This window comes from Lampetra fluviatilis, chromosome 21, assembly GCF_964198595.1.
Source record: "Lampetra fluviatilis chromosome 21, kcLamFluv1.1, whole genome shotgun sequence".
Classification (NCBI taxonomy): domain Eukaryota; kingdom Metazoa; phylum Chordata; class Hyperoartia; order Petromyzontiformes; family Petromyzontidae; genus Lampetra; species Lampetra fluviatilis.
In genome coordinates this window covers 2,025,080-2,042,998 of record NC_136295.1, presented here as the reverse complement: position 1 = coordinate 2,042,998, position 17,919 = coordinate 2,025,080, and the positions used below count along the sequence as shown (strand labels likewise).

General features: G+C 53.1%; 1 protein-coding gene across 1 annotated transcript in view; it reads right to left on the bottom strand.

Annotated features, from left to right (window-relative positions):
• Positions 1-17,919, bottom strand: part of LOC144938037 (plexin domain-containing protein 2-like) — a 72,406-nt gene that overhangs the window by 41,519 nt on the left and 12,968 nt on the right. The window contains 3 exon segments of the mRNA XM_078865727.1: positions 2,663-2,665; positions 2,714-2,795; positions 3,006-3,128. Coding sequence (XP_078721853.1) covers positions 2,663-2,665; positions 2,714-2,795; positions 3,006-3,128 — 208 coding nt within the window.

Here is a 17,919-nt window from a genome sequence, read left to right as displayed (position 1 = left end):
TGCTCCGCTCGTTGTTGTGAGCGTCGCTCCTCTGCCCTGCGTTGTTGTTGTTGTTGTTGGAGGGCGACTACCTCCAACTGCCCAGTAGCGTCCTTCACGAGCCTCCTCCAGAGGCCGATCTTGACACCACCTGTACCAGTCTTTGGCAAGTCAACTCAAGCTCTACTGCATCAGCTCATCTCTTCTCCAGCCCATGTTGTGCCCGTTTAGCCCCCACTATCAGGCCAAATAGAAGCTGCTTGGGTATGCGGTGAATGGGCATGTGGGCTACATGACCCAGCCAACACAGCCTTGCCTGCCAGAAGAGTTCACCGATGGGAATATGTACAGATCTTTCAAGGATTTGTGAGCTCCTCACGCAATCCAGCCTCGTTCAACCCCAGATGGATCATAGGCAGGCAAGCCTGAATGTTTCTAACCGGCGCAGATGATGCATTAGAGGGATCCATGTTTCACAAGCATAGAGAAGACAGGGCATGATTGTAGCTGAGAACCCCTGAAGATTCGTGTTGAGCGACAGCCCAGATAGCTTCCACACAGCATTATGTAGCAGATGAAAAGATAATGCTGCCCAACTGATTCAGAGACATCTGCTGTCAACCAGAGCTGGTCATATTGCCTAGGTATGTAAAACTCGCCACTCTCTCCACAGCTGCTTCATCACCAATGGGAAGATGAAGGGTGGAATGTTTTATGGCACAAAATACCCAAGCAGGTGCTTAGTTTTGGTGGGGCTAATAGTAAGACCCCATACCTCTAAGTAGCATGCTCCAAGTTCAGCAGCAGCGCCTCCAACTCCCCCTCTGAGTGAGCAGCAATCATCAGCATACATTACATAGTTGACCAATCGGGAGCTATCCCTTGACCGCACCCAAGCATCGGTCAGCCTCCTATTGTATCTTAACCAGAAGGAAACTCCTGCATACCCATGGAAAGCTTCTCGAACCCAAGTGGTCAAAGGGGATGTTAAATAATGCGGGAGCCAGCAGACATCCCTGTCACACCCCAAAATGAACAGGGAATGGCTCCAACGCCTGGCCACGTATATATAAACCGGGCCTGCCCACCATCATGAAGGCTCTTAATGCTTGTGTAGAGGCATTAATCGGCACTCCCCATGCTGTTAGCGGGTAGCTTCCCCTTCGCGTCAACAGGGAGCGGAAGTGCAATTACGTTAATGTAAAGGACTCTGGCCCAAGGGGCCAAAGGTAATCTCTGGGATAAAGGATCCTAGGACACAATCCCCAAACCCCAGGAGGGGGATTGGGGGATGATCTCACCTTCCAGAAGGTTCTGGAAGGGAGGCGTGGCTAGGGCGGAGCAAGCCACGGACCTGTATATAAGTCAGACCTCTGAAGAGTCCGGCTCAGGTCATCTCCAAGCCGAAGACGAAGCTGAAGATAGGACCCTGGACCCCGCGCTCCGTTGTCCTCCTAAGGGCCGGAGCCGAGTGAGGCCAGCGGTCAGGACCCGGAAACCTTGGCACGGTCGGGTCGGCGTAGCCTCCCCTAGGGCCCCTAGCTGGAGAGCTAAGAATTAGAGTGGTCCCAGTGTTAGCAGGCAGTGTAGCCCGGAGGCCATACCTCCTCAGGTATCGGGTGAAAGGGGCCGTTACCCCTTCGTTTTGCTTCACAGAAGTTCTCCTCTGGTTATTGACCCACTACACTTGCGAGCAGAAAGAATGAAGAACAGCCCAAAGCCCTGGCCTGTTGCTGGTAGCATAGGCCTTGACCAGGTCAAAAAAGCAGAGGTAGGTCTTGTTGGAATTTCTTACACCTCTGCTGTAGCAGATGATCAGAGAATGTGGCATCCGTACAGGACCACCTTGGTCTGAAACCACATTTGGGCTTCACAAGCCTCTCCCCTCAGCGTGCCTGGTAAGGGGATGTTGAATAATCCTTGCCAGGACCTTTCCCGGCAATGACAAGACACACACACACACGCCCACGCCCCATGCGTCTCATGGTCCCATACGCCAAACCCCCACACAAATGCCATGTTCTTTTTTTACGCAACCCAGGGTGTTTAAACTTCACTGCCAGAAAAAAAACAAGGGGTGAGATGATTTGAGAACCTGGTTTAATCACCAGGCAGCAGCCTGGATTCAAACTCGGGGACTTAGCGGTTGTGAACTAGTTGCCCGGACCTCCGAGCCACCTCTGCCATCTCTCAAAAGATTATTTTTTTTTATTAAAATCAGCATCAACTCTATAGGAATGCCCGAGGAGCATGTGCTCCTCCCCAATAACAAACAGCGGTGGTTGCCGGCTGCCGGCTGCCTCTCACTCAAAGGGCAGCTCCTCGAGATGTTGGTTGGGGGGGGGGGACATTAAAATACCAGTTCAAGGAGGTCACCACAGCAAAGGCTGTCATTGCCACATCACCGTGCCACCACTTTCTTCCCTTCTGCTAAATACCACAGCAGTTGCCTCCAAAACGTTGGCTCCTACAGTATCCTCCTGGAGAGGTTTAACTTCACATGTGACAACAACAGGTGCCCCCATACATTATGGGGAGCGGTAAGTGCATTGGTTAGTGTTCAATTCCCGCTCACGGCCAACATCAGGGACGATTATGTCAACTGGTCCTGGGACTCCCCCAAGGTTGACTCCACCTAAATTGAGTACCTGGTGTGTAAACATCACTACTGCTGGCCACCCACCCCCTCAGGTGCTGTTCCAGCCTTCATTAGGTGCCCGCTAACAGCACTTACCCCAACAGTCTGTTATGGCTACACAGGGGATCTTTGTCTTGGTTTTACCCACATGACTTGGTTCCACTGTTGGTACCACCTCCTGTGTACCATATCCTAGAATCGTCGCTCTTCAAAATACAACTCAACGCGCTAAATGGCAGAGAAAGAACAGGTCGAGATAGAGAAGTTGGAAAGTAATTCACCAAGATGCAAGTACACCATTATCTATTTTAAATGACGTGTCCATCCAAGTGTGGGAGAGGGACTGTAATTGTGTCTCACCTCTCAAGCAAGAAGCTCGTTCACCTACCGTTGTCGTAGTACTTGACGGTGGAGTTGTCGGAGAGGCTAGGCGCGAAGTTAGCCATAAGTGGCGCAATGTACTGTGTGAGAGTGATCATTCGGTACTTCACAACTCCAACAAATATGAACCCTGCAAAAAAAACAATCAATACGTGAAGGATATTATACGACAATCGAGACCTTTATCACGAAGCCAATTTTACTTCACTTGAAGGAGCAGACCATTTGCTGCAACTAGAAGACTGCCAAACAAACAAAAGGAGATGGGCAAACAGGAGTGTAAGCGCTTGCACACAAAATCTGACCGCTATTATGAGCAACAGCGATTTTCCACAACGCTATACGGTTGGTTTCCAGGCACTTTTGAGTCTATTTTCTTTGCTACATGGATGATCCCGTTTAGCCGGCTATTTTTCAAGGGAGATATGCGGTGCACGAGAACACGACAACACCAAAATAAAAACTTTAATATCACAGAACGGTCCTTCAGGAGTATTGCCTAATCGACCATCAAGGTATTTAATGGTCACAAACGAAAACACACGTGAATCAAAAGCAGATGGGAACAAATTATATAAGCATTCGAGATGAGATGACAGAGGACGCCATACCACACACAGCTCACCATACACCACACGAATCTGTCCAGGCCAAAATCGCAGGAAAAGGTGAGAGAACAAACCACCATTCGTTAGATGTTGGCGCGGTCAACGAGTCTGGGGATACCATCGTCACGGTGGGACGACCTTTCGGGCACGAGATCCTTTCCTGTGGCTGCCACCCTTACCCCTCCTGCTCAAGACTCGCCGCCCCCCACCTCCCCCTCCCCGCCTTTTTATAATGAAGTCAAAGAACTATCATCTCTGGAAAATGTCACATCCATGGCGATACCGAGGGGGAAAAGAGCTCGAGCAGAAGGCATGATCGACAAAAGCAGATCGCATCGTTACTCACCGTGTAGCGGTTATGTATTTAGTTTCCCCCATCGACTGTCACGCTACAGGGTTTGCGTTGTACGGGAGATTCTCAACCTGTGGTCCATGTGTCTTACGGAGGAAATATGTGTCGAGCTGATATGTATGGGATCCTACGGGAAACTAGCACAGTGGGCGGGGCTACGTCAGTGCACGGGCAGGTGCCCTCTACGACGTCCGCGCTTCGGACGTTACGATCCCCCGGGGCCCCACCCCTCAGGGAGGGGGATGTATAAAAGGGGAATGTATCGGGGGGCTAGGGAGAGTTGGGTTAGCTAAGAAGAGAAGACGGAAGACGTCCGAGATAGAGCCCTGGTCTCCCCCTGGTACGCCGTCCTTGTCAGGACCGCGCAGGCTCGAGCCAGTGGCGTGGTGCCAGAGCCAGAGCCAGTGTTGATCTGGACTCTGAGTACCGGGCCCGACTGACCAGTGTCGGGCCAAGATAGCCTCCCCTAGTCCACGAGAGGAGGACTCTGAGGCAGGCTAGGGTTAGCTAGGAGGTGTGTCCTCAGATAGACGGGTGAGGGGGCCAATACCCCCTCAAGTGTGTATGTCACAACGTTTGCTGTAATAAACCTCAGTGTGCCTCAACCCCGGGTGTCGACCTGTATTCGACGGTACTACATCTGGCGTCAGAAGTAAACAACAACGAACATGGACACGCGCCGAACAGCTCGGGCCGGGGTGCAGGAGGCGGAGGACACCACGGGAAGTGCGGTACCAGAGACGGCTGATGGGGGCAACGAGCAGCCGGGACCGAATGCGTCCTTACCGGGGCATCGGGAGGAAGGGGAGTTGCTGTCCGACGGACTGCGGCTGGCGCACGCGAGGTTGGCGGAGCTGCTATACGCTGCTGCCGCCACACTCGAGACCATCACTCGGCTGGGGGCTGCTGGACCACCGCGGGGCGAGGACGGCCGACGGCCGTTGCACCTTCCCGCCATTTCTACCGACGGCACTTTTGAAAGTCCCGCCATCGCCGCAGCAGCTGCCGAGGGCGTGGCCAACCTCAACTTGGGGTCCGACATCGGCTCCGCTGGGGCTGCCGCGTCACCGCCTTCGGACGGAGCGTCACTATCTGCGCGACAGGCGATTACAGCTGCCGTTCGTGCTGACGCTCGGCCGAGTCGCGGGGACATCAAAGTGCGGGCCTCCACGGCGGTCGCTGCACTACACCAAAGGCTGCCCCCGCTGAAGGAGTTTGTGGCTGAGGAGGGCGACTGGGGGGGATTTCAGCGGCGCTTCCTCGCGCATCAAGAGATGGCGGGGTGGTCAGACGACGAAGCCCTCTGCGCACTACCGGCGCTCCTTGACGGCGACGCCCTCGCCGCTCTTACGTCCGCATCGAGGGACAAGCGCTCTACTCTTCAGATGGCGCTGCAATTGCTGGCTGGGGTTTACGGACCCTCGGCGGAGTGTAGGCAGCGATTCTACGACCGCCAGCGGGGTGCGAAGGAGTCGCCCCTCGCCTACCGTACGAGCCTTCTGGCGCTCGCAAAGATGGCCTTCCCTCGTATGGATGACCAAGGCGTCAACGCCATGGTCACCGAGAAGATCCTTCTGCTGGCGGACGACCTGGACGTCGCTATCGTCGCGCAGGAGGACGTGGAGATGGGTTCCCTCCAAGCGGCGCGGCTCCTCCACGCCAACCTCCTGTCGCAGCGAAGGAAGGCCAGCAGGGCAGCTGCCGGCCGTACGGTGGCTGCCATCACCTCACCGATGGAGGAGGTCTACGCCGCCGACTTCCGACAGCAGCAACGGATGGGAGCACGGGCGGACCGGGATGGGTCGGCCCGCTCCGACCGCCCGTCTTCACCACCTGCGCTCCCGCGCTGCTATAACTGCGGCATCCGGGGCCACGTCGCCTCGGGGTGCCGCTCCCCTCGACAGCGGGGGACGACGCCTCGCCGGGACGCCGGCCCTCCTCCTCCTCCTCCCAAGCTCCACCGACATGACCCGGCGAGTCGCGGCACCCCACATGTTTGTCCAAAGCACACACCCGTTACACATGTACACACCGCAACGAACGGGGGGCCAACATTGCACACCATGGGGCCAACACGAACCACTATGGGGACCGAATTCGAACCCGCCCAGTGGTCCGTGTTGGCCCATCGCGTTCTAGCTGCGCCGTCGGGGTCGTCGGCCGTAGTAGGGTATATTGACGGGGTCGAAGTGCGTATCCTCGTCGATACAGGTGCGTCGGCAACCATCATTTCGGAACTAATATACAACATTCTCCCTGTCCAAAGTCGTCCCTTGCTACCGGTTAATGTGCCATTCTATGCTGCTAACGGGGGCTCACTGGGTATCATGGGGCAGATTCGCGCGCAAATTTCGATCGGTGATATTAAATTGTCCGGCCCTATTTTTGTGTCCTCCTCGCTGGCGGTTCCGTGCCTGCTGGGGACGGATTTCTTGGGCAAAATGCCGATTCGGATTATGATTAATCAGGGTTGCATTGAACTCCCGTCGGGACGGCGGATGGCGTTTTTGCCTTCCCCTACTACGGATCGCTCGGCGCTCACGACGGTACCCGCGTTTGTAGTTCAGACGGTTCGCGTGCCGCCGGGGACACAAATGTTGGTGCCCCTAAAGCTTCGTAGGCCCTTCGCTAAGGGTGTTGGGGACCAGGGTGTCCTGCTCGGGCCATCTAGGGCTGGGGTTAGCGGGCCGCATTTGATTCCCGCTCAGACCATTGTAAGGGGGGACGGGGACCCCTTCATCGCGGTCCTCAATGTGGGGTCGCAGGCCGTGGTAATTCCCCAAGGGACCGTGCTTGCTCACGCAACGCCGGTGCCCTGTGAGGAGTCTGTCGCAAATCACGTGCACGCTGCCACTCTGCCGACTCCACATTCGGACACCGATGAAGGGTGGCTTGAGGCGCTTTGTGCGGGATCGACGGACCTGTCGGATGTAGAGCGTCAAAAACTTAGGACACTATTGCGCGAATTCGCCGATGTGTTTAGTCAAAACAAATTCGATCTGGGCTGCACCCATTTGCTGCGTCACCATATTGATACTGGTGACAGCGCGCCCATACGCCAAAATCCCCTCCGGCTGAGTCCCGCCGAGAAGGACCATGTCAAATCGGCTGTTGATGACATGTTAGCCGCCGATATCATTTCTCCCTCTACCAGCCCGTGGGGAGCACCGATCGTTCTGGTAAAGAAACAGGATGGATCGTTGCGGTTTTGCGTCGATTTTCGCCGCCTCAACAAAATTTCCGTTGCTGACGCATACCCGCTTCCCCGTATTGATGAATCGCTCGACGCCTTGGCGGGGGCGCGATTCTTCTCCACATTGGATTTGCTTTCGGGATTCTGGCAGCTTCCTCTGGACGATGAATCTAAGCCTAAAACCGCATTCAGTACGCCACATGGTCTCTTCCAATTTAACCGGTTGCCGATGGGATTACACTCGGCGCCGGCGACTTTCCAGCGATTGATGGAATTGGTTTTGGCTGGATTGCAGTGGGATTCGTGTTTAATCTATTTGGACGACGTTATCGTCTTTAGCAGAACATTTGACGAGCATCTCCAGAGGTTGCGGGCCGTTTTCCTCAAAATGCGGGCTGCTAATTTGAAATTTAAACCCCAAAAGTGTCATTTGTTGCGCGAATCGGTACGTTATTTGGGGCACATCGTAGGGCGCTCGGGTATTGCTACCGATCCCGCCAAAACGCAGTGCGTCAGCTCCTGGCCGACTCCCACCTCGGTGGGAGAGGTCAGGAGCTTTGTTGGTTTCGCGTCATACTACCGACGCTTTGTCGCGGACTTTGCCACCATTGCTAAACCCCTGCACGCTTTGACGTCAAAGGGGGTCCGTTTCCATTGGGGACAGGAGGAGGAGGCTGCGTTCCGCTCACTTCGGGATGCTCTGGTTAATGCCCCTCCCCTGGTTTATCCCGATTTTTCAAAACCCTTTGTGCTCGATACTGACGCGAGCAACACAGGTATTGGGGGCGTGCTGTCCCAGGTGGTCGAGGGCGTCGAACGGGTGGTCGCGTACGGTAGCCGAGTGTTGTCTCCAGCGGAGCAACGATATTGTGTCACGCGTCGGGAACTGCTGGCAATTGTCTACTTCATCCAGCAGTACCGGCCGTATCTGTACGGACAGTGTTTCACCGTCCGTACAGACCATGCAGCGCTACAGTACGCCCTGCGAGTCCAACAACCATCGGGACAATTGTCTCGATGGCTGGAGGTTCTCCAGGATTTTGATTTTCAGACCACGTACCGTAAGGGCGTTCGCCACACCAACGCGGACGCCCTGTCACGCATGCCGACCACCCCCGAATGCGCATGCCTCCTGGGGTCGGGTCGGTGCAGGCATCCTGCTGAATTGCCTGTCCCGGTCTTGGCGGCTGCTGATGACGCAGCATCAATGACTAATTCTATCGCACAACAGGGTTCTGATTCCCTGTTGGGGTTGCCTGCTACGGAATGGGGCCGGTTGCAAATGGAAGATACTTCCCTCCTTGCGTTGCGCCGCCGCGTCAGGGACCGGGGGCGGGGTGATGCCGACGCATGGGAAATGCTCGGTGGGTTGTTAATGCATTGGGACGGGAAATCCCATCGCCACCGGCTGGTGGTCCCTTCGGGGTTACGGGGTAGGGTGGTGTGGGCCGCTCACGAGCGCCTCCTCCACCTGGGTACCCAAAAGACCCTGGCCTTGCTCCAACTTGATTTCTTTTGGCCGGGCATGACAAGGGATGTCGGGGATCTATTAGGATCGTGCCCTAGATGTGTGCAGCGCAAACCACCAGCGAAGGAGTCGAACCCGCCCCTGCAATCTATCAGGGTTTCCCGGGTGAACGAACTCGTCGCGCTGGACATTCTAGGACCGTTCCCCGCCACCCCTAGGGGAAATAGGTATTTGCTAACCGGGGTTGAATATTTCACGCGCTGGCCTATGGCCTGGCCCCTGGCCAACCAGTCGGCGGCAGCCATCGTGGAGGCCTTTGTCCAGGGATACGTCCTTGACAAAGGTGCTCCCGAGAGGCTGCTGACCGACCAGGGTAAAACATTTTCAAGCAAATTGCTCAAACAGGTCTGCGAGATCCTTGGCACTAAAAAGATTCGCACCTCTCCATATCACCCACAAACCGACGGGATGGTCGAGTGGTTGCATCGTACCATCACGTCGATGTTGTCGCAGCACGTTTCTGACTCACAGACGGATTGGGATTTGAAAATTCAGGGGGTCCTGTCAGCATACCGGTTGGCCCCCCATGCTGCGACGGGATTTTCCCCCTTTTTCCTTATGTATGGCCGCGAACCGGAGCCACCTGTTCAGGCCCAACTGCAGATCCCGGCGCCGCAGCGAAAAACTCAATTGGCCGAACATGTTAAATTCAACCTGGAAAAATTAACGGAGGCTCGGGATGCTGCCATGCAGAATTCTGCCAGGCGGCAGAGGGCTAATGAGCGCCTCAGAATGGGTCGCGCGCATGTGATACAGTGGAAGCCGGGGGACAGGGCATGGTTGCACTGTCCCCAGGTACCGCTCGCGTCCTCCTCTAAACTGCTGCGACCGTGGTGGGGTCCCGTCGAGGTGGTTGAGGTCCTGAGACCTCAGTGCGTGCGCATTCAATGGGGGAGGCGCCGGTGGTTTGTACACCCCGCCAGGCTAAAACCCTTCGTTGCGGTGCGAGATCCCACTACACACGCGCGTGGCCAAGCATGTGGGGGGGCGTCCGACTCAGAGGGGTCTTCTCCGTTGCTCCCGCCTAACGTGCTGCCGGCTGTCCCACCCCCAGGTGCACCGGGAGTGACGGGCTCACGCCCGACGACCCCCGCAGGTGATGCTGAGGGTCTTGCGACGTCGGCAACAGACTCGCTCTGTGATGAACACCTGCCGGCCGACGGCCTGCCGGCCGCGCCTGTCCCGTGTGACGGGCCTGCGGCGAGGACGCGCGCAAAAATGCGCAAACTCTTGTGAAAAAAAAAGAGAAGAAAATTTTTTTTTTTGCGTCTTTTGTGGCTTCTCTTTCCGGTGTACATTCGCATGTTGTGCTCACGGTGTGGGGCGTCCGTGCTGTGTTCCCGGCACGTGCCGCGCTGCGTTGTACGATTATTGGGTGTGTGTTGTGTGTGTTGTGTGTGTTCTGTGGGGGGCTGGGGGGGGGACTCCAGGTAAAGAAACACGTGTATATACGCTCGTCCTACGGTTTTCGTATTTATTCGCGGGGGGGGTTCGTCGGGTTATTTTTTTTTTCCTCCTTCCTGTTGTTCTTCTCGTTGCGTTATTGTTGAAAAAAATGAGGCACACGCTGGGGAATCGAGGGCTGAATAAACTTTTATTGTCGATGTTGCAGCCGGGACGGCTGCGAGCTGTACAGGGGGGGGTGATGTAGGGGTCTTACGGAGGAAATATGTGTCGAGCTGATATGTATGGGATCCTACGGGAAACTAGCACAGTGGGTGGGGCTACATCAGTGCACGGGCAGGTGCCCTCTACGACGTCTGCGCTTCGGACGTTACGATCCCCCGGGGCCCCACCCCTCAGGGAGGGGGATGTATAAAAGGGGAATGTATCGGGGGGCTAGGGAGAGTTGGGTTAGCTAAGAAGAGAAGACAGAAGACGTCCGAGATAGAGCCCTGGTCTCCCCCTGGTACGCCGTCCTTGTCAGGACCGCGCAGGCTCGAGCCAGTGGCGTGGTGCCAGAGCCAGAGCCAGTGTTGATCTGGACTCTGAGTACCGGGCCCGACTGACCAGTGTCGGGCCAAGATAGCCTCCCCTAGTCCACGAGAGGAGGACTCTGAGGCAGGCTAGGGTTAGCTAGGAGGTGTGTCCTCAGATAGACGGGTGAGGGGGCCAATACCCCCTCAAGTGTGTATGTCACAACGTTTGCTGTAATAAACCTCAGTGTGCCTCAACCCCGGGTGTCGACTTGTATTCGACGGTACTACACATGCACTGCTGGCAGTTCGCACAGCTGGGGATGTTGGATGGGAGGGGGGGGGCGTTTTCCGCAGAGCTGTTAGGTTCGTTTGTTTCTCAATCCGCTTGTCCTGGTAAGGGTTACAGTGGCAGCGTGTCGAGTAGGGTGGTCCAGACCTCCCTTTCCCTGGCGACAGATTCCAGCACTACATTACTATATACTACTACACACAGACTCTTTCTTCCTGGGGAATTCCCAGGCGTTCCCAGGCCAGCCAAGTGACAGTCCTGCCAGGGTGTCGTGGGCTGGCCGGCCCCGGGGTCTTCACCCAGTGGGATGTGCCCGGTAGAGTTCCAGGGAGAGTTTATCGGGGGCCATCTTTACCATTTGCTCGAACCACCTCAACTGGCTCCTGTCAATCCGGAGGAGCAGCGGCTCAATTCTGAGGTTCTCCTGGTTACCGAGCTCCTCACCCGATCATGGAGCGTGATCCCGGCAACCTTGCAAAGAAACCTCATTTTGGCCCCTTGTACCTGTGATCTGATCCTTTTCAGTCATTACCCAAAGCTCATTACCAGAGGTGAAGGTAGGAATTTAGATCGATATGTAAACCGAGAGCTTTGTTCGATAACTCAGCTCCCACTTCACTACCACAGAATGGTACAGTTTTCATTAACACTGCGGATGCCACACCGATCCACCGGCCAATCTCCCACTCCCATTTACCATCACTCACGAAAGAGAGCCTGATGAACTTAAATTACTCCACCAAGGGCAGCTGTTCCCCCCTCACTTGGAGAGAACAATCCACTATCCCCCAGGAGTGGCCTCAGATTTGGAGGTGCTGATCCTCATTCCAGCCGCTTCACACTCGGCATCAAACCGTTCAAGTGCACGCTGGAGATCACAGACTGATGAGGCAAAGAGGACAACGTCATTTGCAAAAAGCAGCGATGCCACCTCCATGCCCCCATACTGGATACTCTCCCATACCTCAGCTGTGCCGTGATATCCCGTCCATGAAAATCACAAACAGGAGTGGAGACAAGACGCACCCTTGGCAGAGTCCAACACCCACAGTGAAGGACTTTGATTTAACACCAAGAATACAGACACAGCTCACTTCGAGAATAGAGGGACTAGACAGCGCACAAAAGCGAAAATTTGGTACATTATACTGCCACAGCACCTCCCACCAGACATTGTGGGGAACAGTCATAGACTTTCTCCAAGTCTACAAAACAGAGACTGCCAGTACACTCATCCAGTTTAATAACCATTGCTACAGTCTATATTATAGACTGCCAGTACACACACTCCGATTAAGAACCAGGCTACAATCTACATTAGTGGTTTTTTGTTGTTTATTATTTCTATTCACTTTATGTTTTATTATTATTTTCTATCTACGCGACTTTACCAAAAGAACCAAAGAAGCTGGTCCATTGTTCCACAACAATGATGGAATCCGCATCGTTCCTCCTAAATCTGAGGCTCAACCACTGGGCGGAGGCTCCTCTCAAGCACTCTGGCATCGGCTTTACTTGGGACGCTGAGGAGTGCGATTCCTCTGGAGTTGGAGCACACCCTCTGGGTCCCCTTTTTTAAAATTGGGAACCACGATCCCAGAGGTATTGTACCCGTCTACCATGCAACATTGAAGAGACGTATTAACCACAACACCTCTACACTGTCCAGCGCTTTTAAATCTGGGCGAACCGTCCACCCCAGCAGCTTTGCCGCTATGAAGGCCCTGGACCGCTGCCGCGACATCAGCATCAGTGATGGATCCAACACCCCCCCCCCCCCAACTGCTTCCAGGGCTGCCTCCTGAAAGGAGGACATGTCCACTGGGTTGAGGAGCTCCTCAAGTGTTCATTTCACCTCTCGACTATCTCCATAGTTGAGGTCAATGTTACATCACCCTTACTGAACACCGCCTGGACCATGTCCCGTCGACCCCTCCCAAGGCGTCGGATGATTTACCAGAACATCTTTGAGCCTGCCCAGTAGTCCCTCTCCATGGCCTCTCCAAACTGCTCCCACGCCCGGGATTTAGATTCGGCGACTGCTGTAGCTGCCGCCCTCTTGACAAGCCGGTCCCCTCTCAATCGAGTCGGGAGAACTTTTTTCCGAGCATAGCTTGGAAAGCCTCCTTTAATTTGACAGCTTCCCTCATGTAGTGGCTACTGTTAGCGTTACACACGGTTACCACTACTTACCTGGTGTAGCGTCAGCCATGGGTCAAACAGGGGGCAACGGCGAGTCCGGCCTGTACCAAGTAACGCCGTTAGGCCAGGGAACCCAGAGGGTGGTTGGGAACCGGAGGCACACACCTCAGGCCCCCACTGGGGGCTGGGGGATTACACAATAGTTGAGGTCCCTCCAGAAGGTTCCAGAGAGTAGGCGTGGCCAGGGGCGGAGTAACCCTGGGAGCTGTTGTAAGTCGGACCTCTGAACGGGTTCGCCAGTCGTCGTCAAGCTGAAGACCGAAGAGCCAGCTTAGACTCTGACCCTGGGAGCCCCCGTGACCCGACGTCCTTCTAAGGGCTGGGACCGAGTTGGCCAGTGGCCGGGACCCGAGGACCTTGGCTGGGTCGGATCAGCTAGCCTCCCCTTGGTCCCCCTATCTGGAGGGCTGAAATATATATATATACATATATAGAGGAAGTGGTCCCAGTGATTAGGCCACGCTAGCCCGGAGGCTATACCTCTCCAGGGTATCGTGTGGAAGGGGCCGATACCCCTTTGTGTCAGGGACCTTGTGTTACCATTATAGTTGTTATACATAAACGTGTTGCCTCCAGAGAAAACTGGGTCTCCATCATTACCACTACACTCACACTGGTGACCACCATCGGATCCAAGGGTTGCCAGCATGACAGACACCAACTGTCTTCAGACCACAGCTTTTCGCAGCTGCATCCACAATCGGGGTCCCGAATATCATCCACTCGGCCTCAATGTCCACGACCTCCCCTGGAGTGCAGGAGAAGTTTTCCCGGAAGTGGAAGTTGAAATCTGTCTGCACAGGGTGTTCTGCCAAACATTCCCAAAAAATCCATACTAGTCTTTTGGGCCTTCCACGTCTAGCTGGTCGGTGCCCCGCGCATCTGATCCAACTTACCACCAGGTGGTGATCAGTTGATAGCTCTGCTCCTCTTTTCACCCGAGTGTCCAGAGTATATGGTCTTCGGTCCGATGACAACGATAAAGTCAATCATTGACCTTCGGCCCAAGGGGCTCTGGTGCCAAGTCCACTTATGCGATTCCTCGTGTTCGAACATGGCGTTTGTTATTGACATTCCCGAGACTAGCACATCATTCCAACAGCATATTACCATTTGGGTTCAGATCAGCGGGGCCATTCCTCCCAAATCATGCCTCTACAGGTATCTCCATCATTTCCCATGTGAGCATTGAAGTCGCATAGTAAGACTATGGAGTCGGTCGGTGGCACTCTGTCAAGCACTGCAACCACTGTCTACCAGAAGGCCAAATACACTGAACTTGTTTGGCGCAGAAGCACAAACAGTCAGTTTACCCTTTCTGAGATCCGAAGTCTCATTGAGGCAACACTCTCATCCACTGGGACAAACTCCAGCTGAACAGCACCTAACCAGAGGCTTGAGTATCCCCACACACGGCCAGGGGTCTCTCACCAGGGATTACTCCAGAATAGGAGAGAGACCACCCCCCGATTGCTTAGTTTGGTTCCAGTGCCAATGCTGTGTGTGGAGGGGAGACAGACGACATCAAGTCGGTACCTTCCCACCTCCTTCACCAGCTCTGGCTCCACATCCCAATAGCTAGTGTCCATCGCCAAGGTCCAGTCCGTCTGAGACCACCGCTCTCCCTCCCATACTGGCATCACACCTGCCCCTCACCCTTTGTCCTGTGGATGGTGGGGCCACAGTACGACGCAATGTAGCCATTTCGGGCTGGGTCCGACAGGGTTACGTGGGTCACCCAGCCACCAGGTGCTTGCCGGCAAACACCACCCACAGGCCTGTCTCCGGGGGGGCGGGGTCCAGTAAATCTTGTCCAGGCAAGCTTGTCCGATTTTAGTATTTTGTAAACATTTATGAGGGGCTTTATTTTGAATTGTTACATTTCTGGATCCTCCCTCCAGACCTGTTCGCCAAGGGAGGCCCCTACCAGGAGTACACGACTCCAGGCGACATAGCTCTGAGGGTCATTGGAATATACAAACCCCACCACCACGATCAGGTTACGATCCTTTGTTCACAAAACACCATTATTTTCCACTGCATGGTAGTCCGCAAAAAACGTCTTGAGGATTGACAGCAGTCCGTGGGTCTACCATACTCACATTTATTTAGTAGGGAGTGACAGTTCGCTGCAGGATAAGGGAGCGTTGCCACCGGCTCATGGAAATGCACTTGGTTTGTTTTGTTTGTGTTCCCTAGCTCCTTAGTGCTAGAGAATTTTAAAGTCTGGTGATGGCAGAACCCCCCCCCCCCCCACAACGAGTGATGGGCCTGATTGGCAAGAGCTTAGTTTGACGGAAAACACGGCGCAAGAGAATCGGCGTGCTTTCTTGGTAGTCCTCAGGAGAAAAAAAACTTGCCATTGCTGGGAACGGCGATGGAAATTACTGTGGCTGTGATGATGCCAGTGCCAACGCAAATGGGCACATCCGTTCAAAATTTAAACTTGTGGAATAAATAGTAAAAGAAATGCCAGAATAAAGGCCACTTTCCCCCATTGTCAATCTTACACATGAGTAACAAGGTCAAAAGAGCATTGTTGTCAATGCTACCACAAATTGCCATCACCTCTCCACCCAGAGCCTGCGGCTGCTGCGCCATCTGCAGCAGCCACCCGTTAGTACCCTACCACTGGGCTTTATTTATAGATTCGCCTCCTTGGTCACCAACCTCTGCATGCCACTTCAATACCCCTCTTGGTAAACTGCCCTCTCCATCCGCCCTGCATGTGCCACAGCTTAAGCAACTACGCCTGACCGATTGTGCCTACAACGCTCTTCTGCACCGTTTTATTCCAAATTTACAGGTTGCTTAACGTCTTTCTGCAATTAAGATCTATATTATCCTACACGTGCACTTGTGCTCGGGTGCCCCAAAGTCAGTTGCTTTGTTAATTTCAAGTTTTATGTGGGCTGTGTAGTAACAGACATTACTGCAACACACAACCGTTTACACTGAAATTGTCAAATCTGTCCTTTCAAAGTAGATTACATAACTTCACCAAAAAACCCACCAAGGGAACACAATAGATCGCCTTTGTCCCTCACCGCATCATGCCAAATGCTACCCAAATACTAGGAAAGTAACGATGCATCGACCTGGCAATCGACGCTTTAGAATATTGATGCCAAAACTGCACGTGGCTACAGCGGAGCCACGACGACCATCAACATTAACTTTAAGAAAGCTAACCTTTAAAAACAAAAGGTCCCGAGTTCAAGCCTCGGTACATAACACTGCCAAAACGGCAACATAAATCAGCCAAGGTCCTAGCTAATAAAACAATACGAATGGCAGCCAGACCAATGCTAGACAAATAGCAGCTTCATAACCATTGTGCATTATGTCAATGGCCAATGTCTGCTTCATTCTCACCACTTGAAAAAAAAAAAACCTTCCCGAAGTCCAAAGCCAACACGAGTAGTGCCATGCGTCTGCAGTCCCTGCCCCCCCCCCCCACGTGCCCCTGCATACATCTCAACGCTGCTTCACCTTCCTCCCGCGTGTTAATTGTTTTTTTACCCTTTTATCTGGCAACAAAACTGACACCTTTTTTTTACAAGGAGTCATGTTTGCATAGACCACAATACCTGCAGTCATAATGCAAAAAAAAAACATAACTCTGATAATGTATGCACTGTCCTTGAAGTTGATTGGTCCACACCCGAGACGGCTTTCCTTAGAGCCTAGTCTCACATGGTGTTGGACCAGATGACACCAAAAGGCACACGGTGTGGACCAATCAACTTCAAGGACAGTGCATACATTATCAGAGTTATGTTTTTTTTGCATTATGACTGCAGGTATTGTGGTCTATGCAAACATGACTCCTTGTAAAAAAAAGGTGTCAGTTTTGTTGCCAGATAAATAGGTAAAAAAACAATTATCATATTTTTTACTGGCAAAATGAGGTTCCAATGGTGTAAATTCCTCCCGCGTGTTTATCCCCTCAATTTCAAGCCTCATCTCCTCCTTGGCAGGCCCTCTCAGTGTGCGTGTGTAGTCAGCGTCTGAACACGCTGCACCATCTGTTTTCGAAAACGGGGATTTTTTCCCCCCAATTCGACAGATCTATTCAGGCTGAATGACAGATTGAGTCTTATTTTTATATATATATTCATTATGCAATGCAACATGTTTGTTATGCAATTCGCTATTATGTAAAAAAACGAATGTTTTAAACGTGTATCATCTTGTAAAACTTGTTTGTGGTCACTCGTAAAACCTTATGACACCTAACAGAGTTTTAATACTAACATCTTAAAGTTTGACGTGTGTACACAAACCCTGGACAACTCTATAAATCTCTAGAGCCCAGTCTTACTGAATCAATGATTGTAGTTTGTATAATTTCTCCATAAAATTGTGCAGTACTGGCCAAACATAAATTAGGTAAACAAAACTATATAACGTATTAAATAAAACAATAATACAATCGTGTTTTCCTATAACGTGGTAGTTACATTCCTGAAGAACACCGCACGATGGAAAAATCGCGTTATGATACGTGATATATAATACAGGATAAAGCACAATCCGCGATAACACACGAGATGCGTATGCAGGCGGAACAAAGACTGTTGGCGCGTGGGTAGCATCTAGAAGCATCCAGCAGCATCCTGCCTTGTGCGATGCTATGCCGAGGCAGCCGTACAATTGCTTATTCCCACTCGCGCAACGTATTTTCATTCACTCAATCACGTCATATCCAATTCGCGTTATGAAAACACGCGTTATAGGACAACAGACTATAAAATTTACAGTACTGCCAAACCCATGGGGTCTTTGCTGTATTCCAATGAACAGGACATGGGATCTCGCAGTGTATGT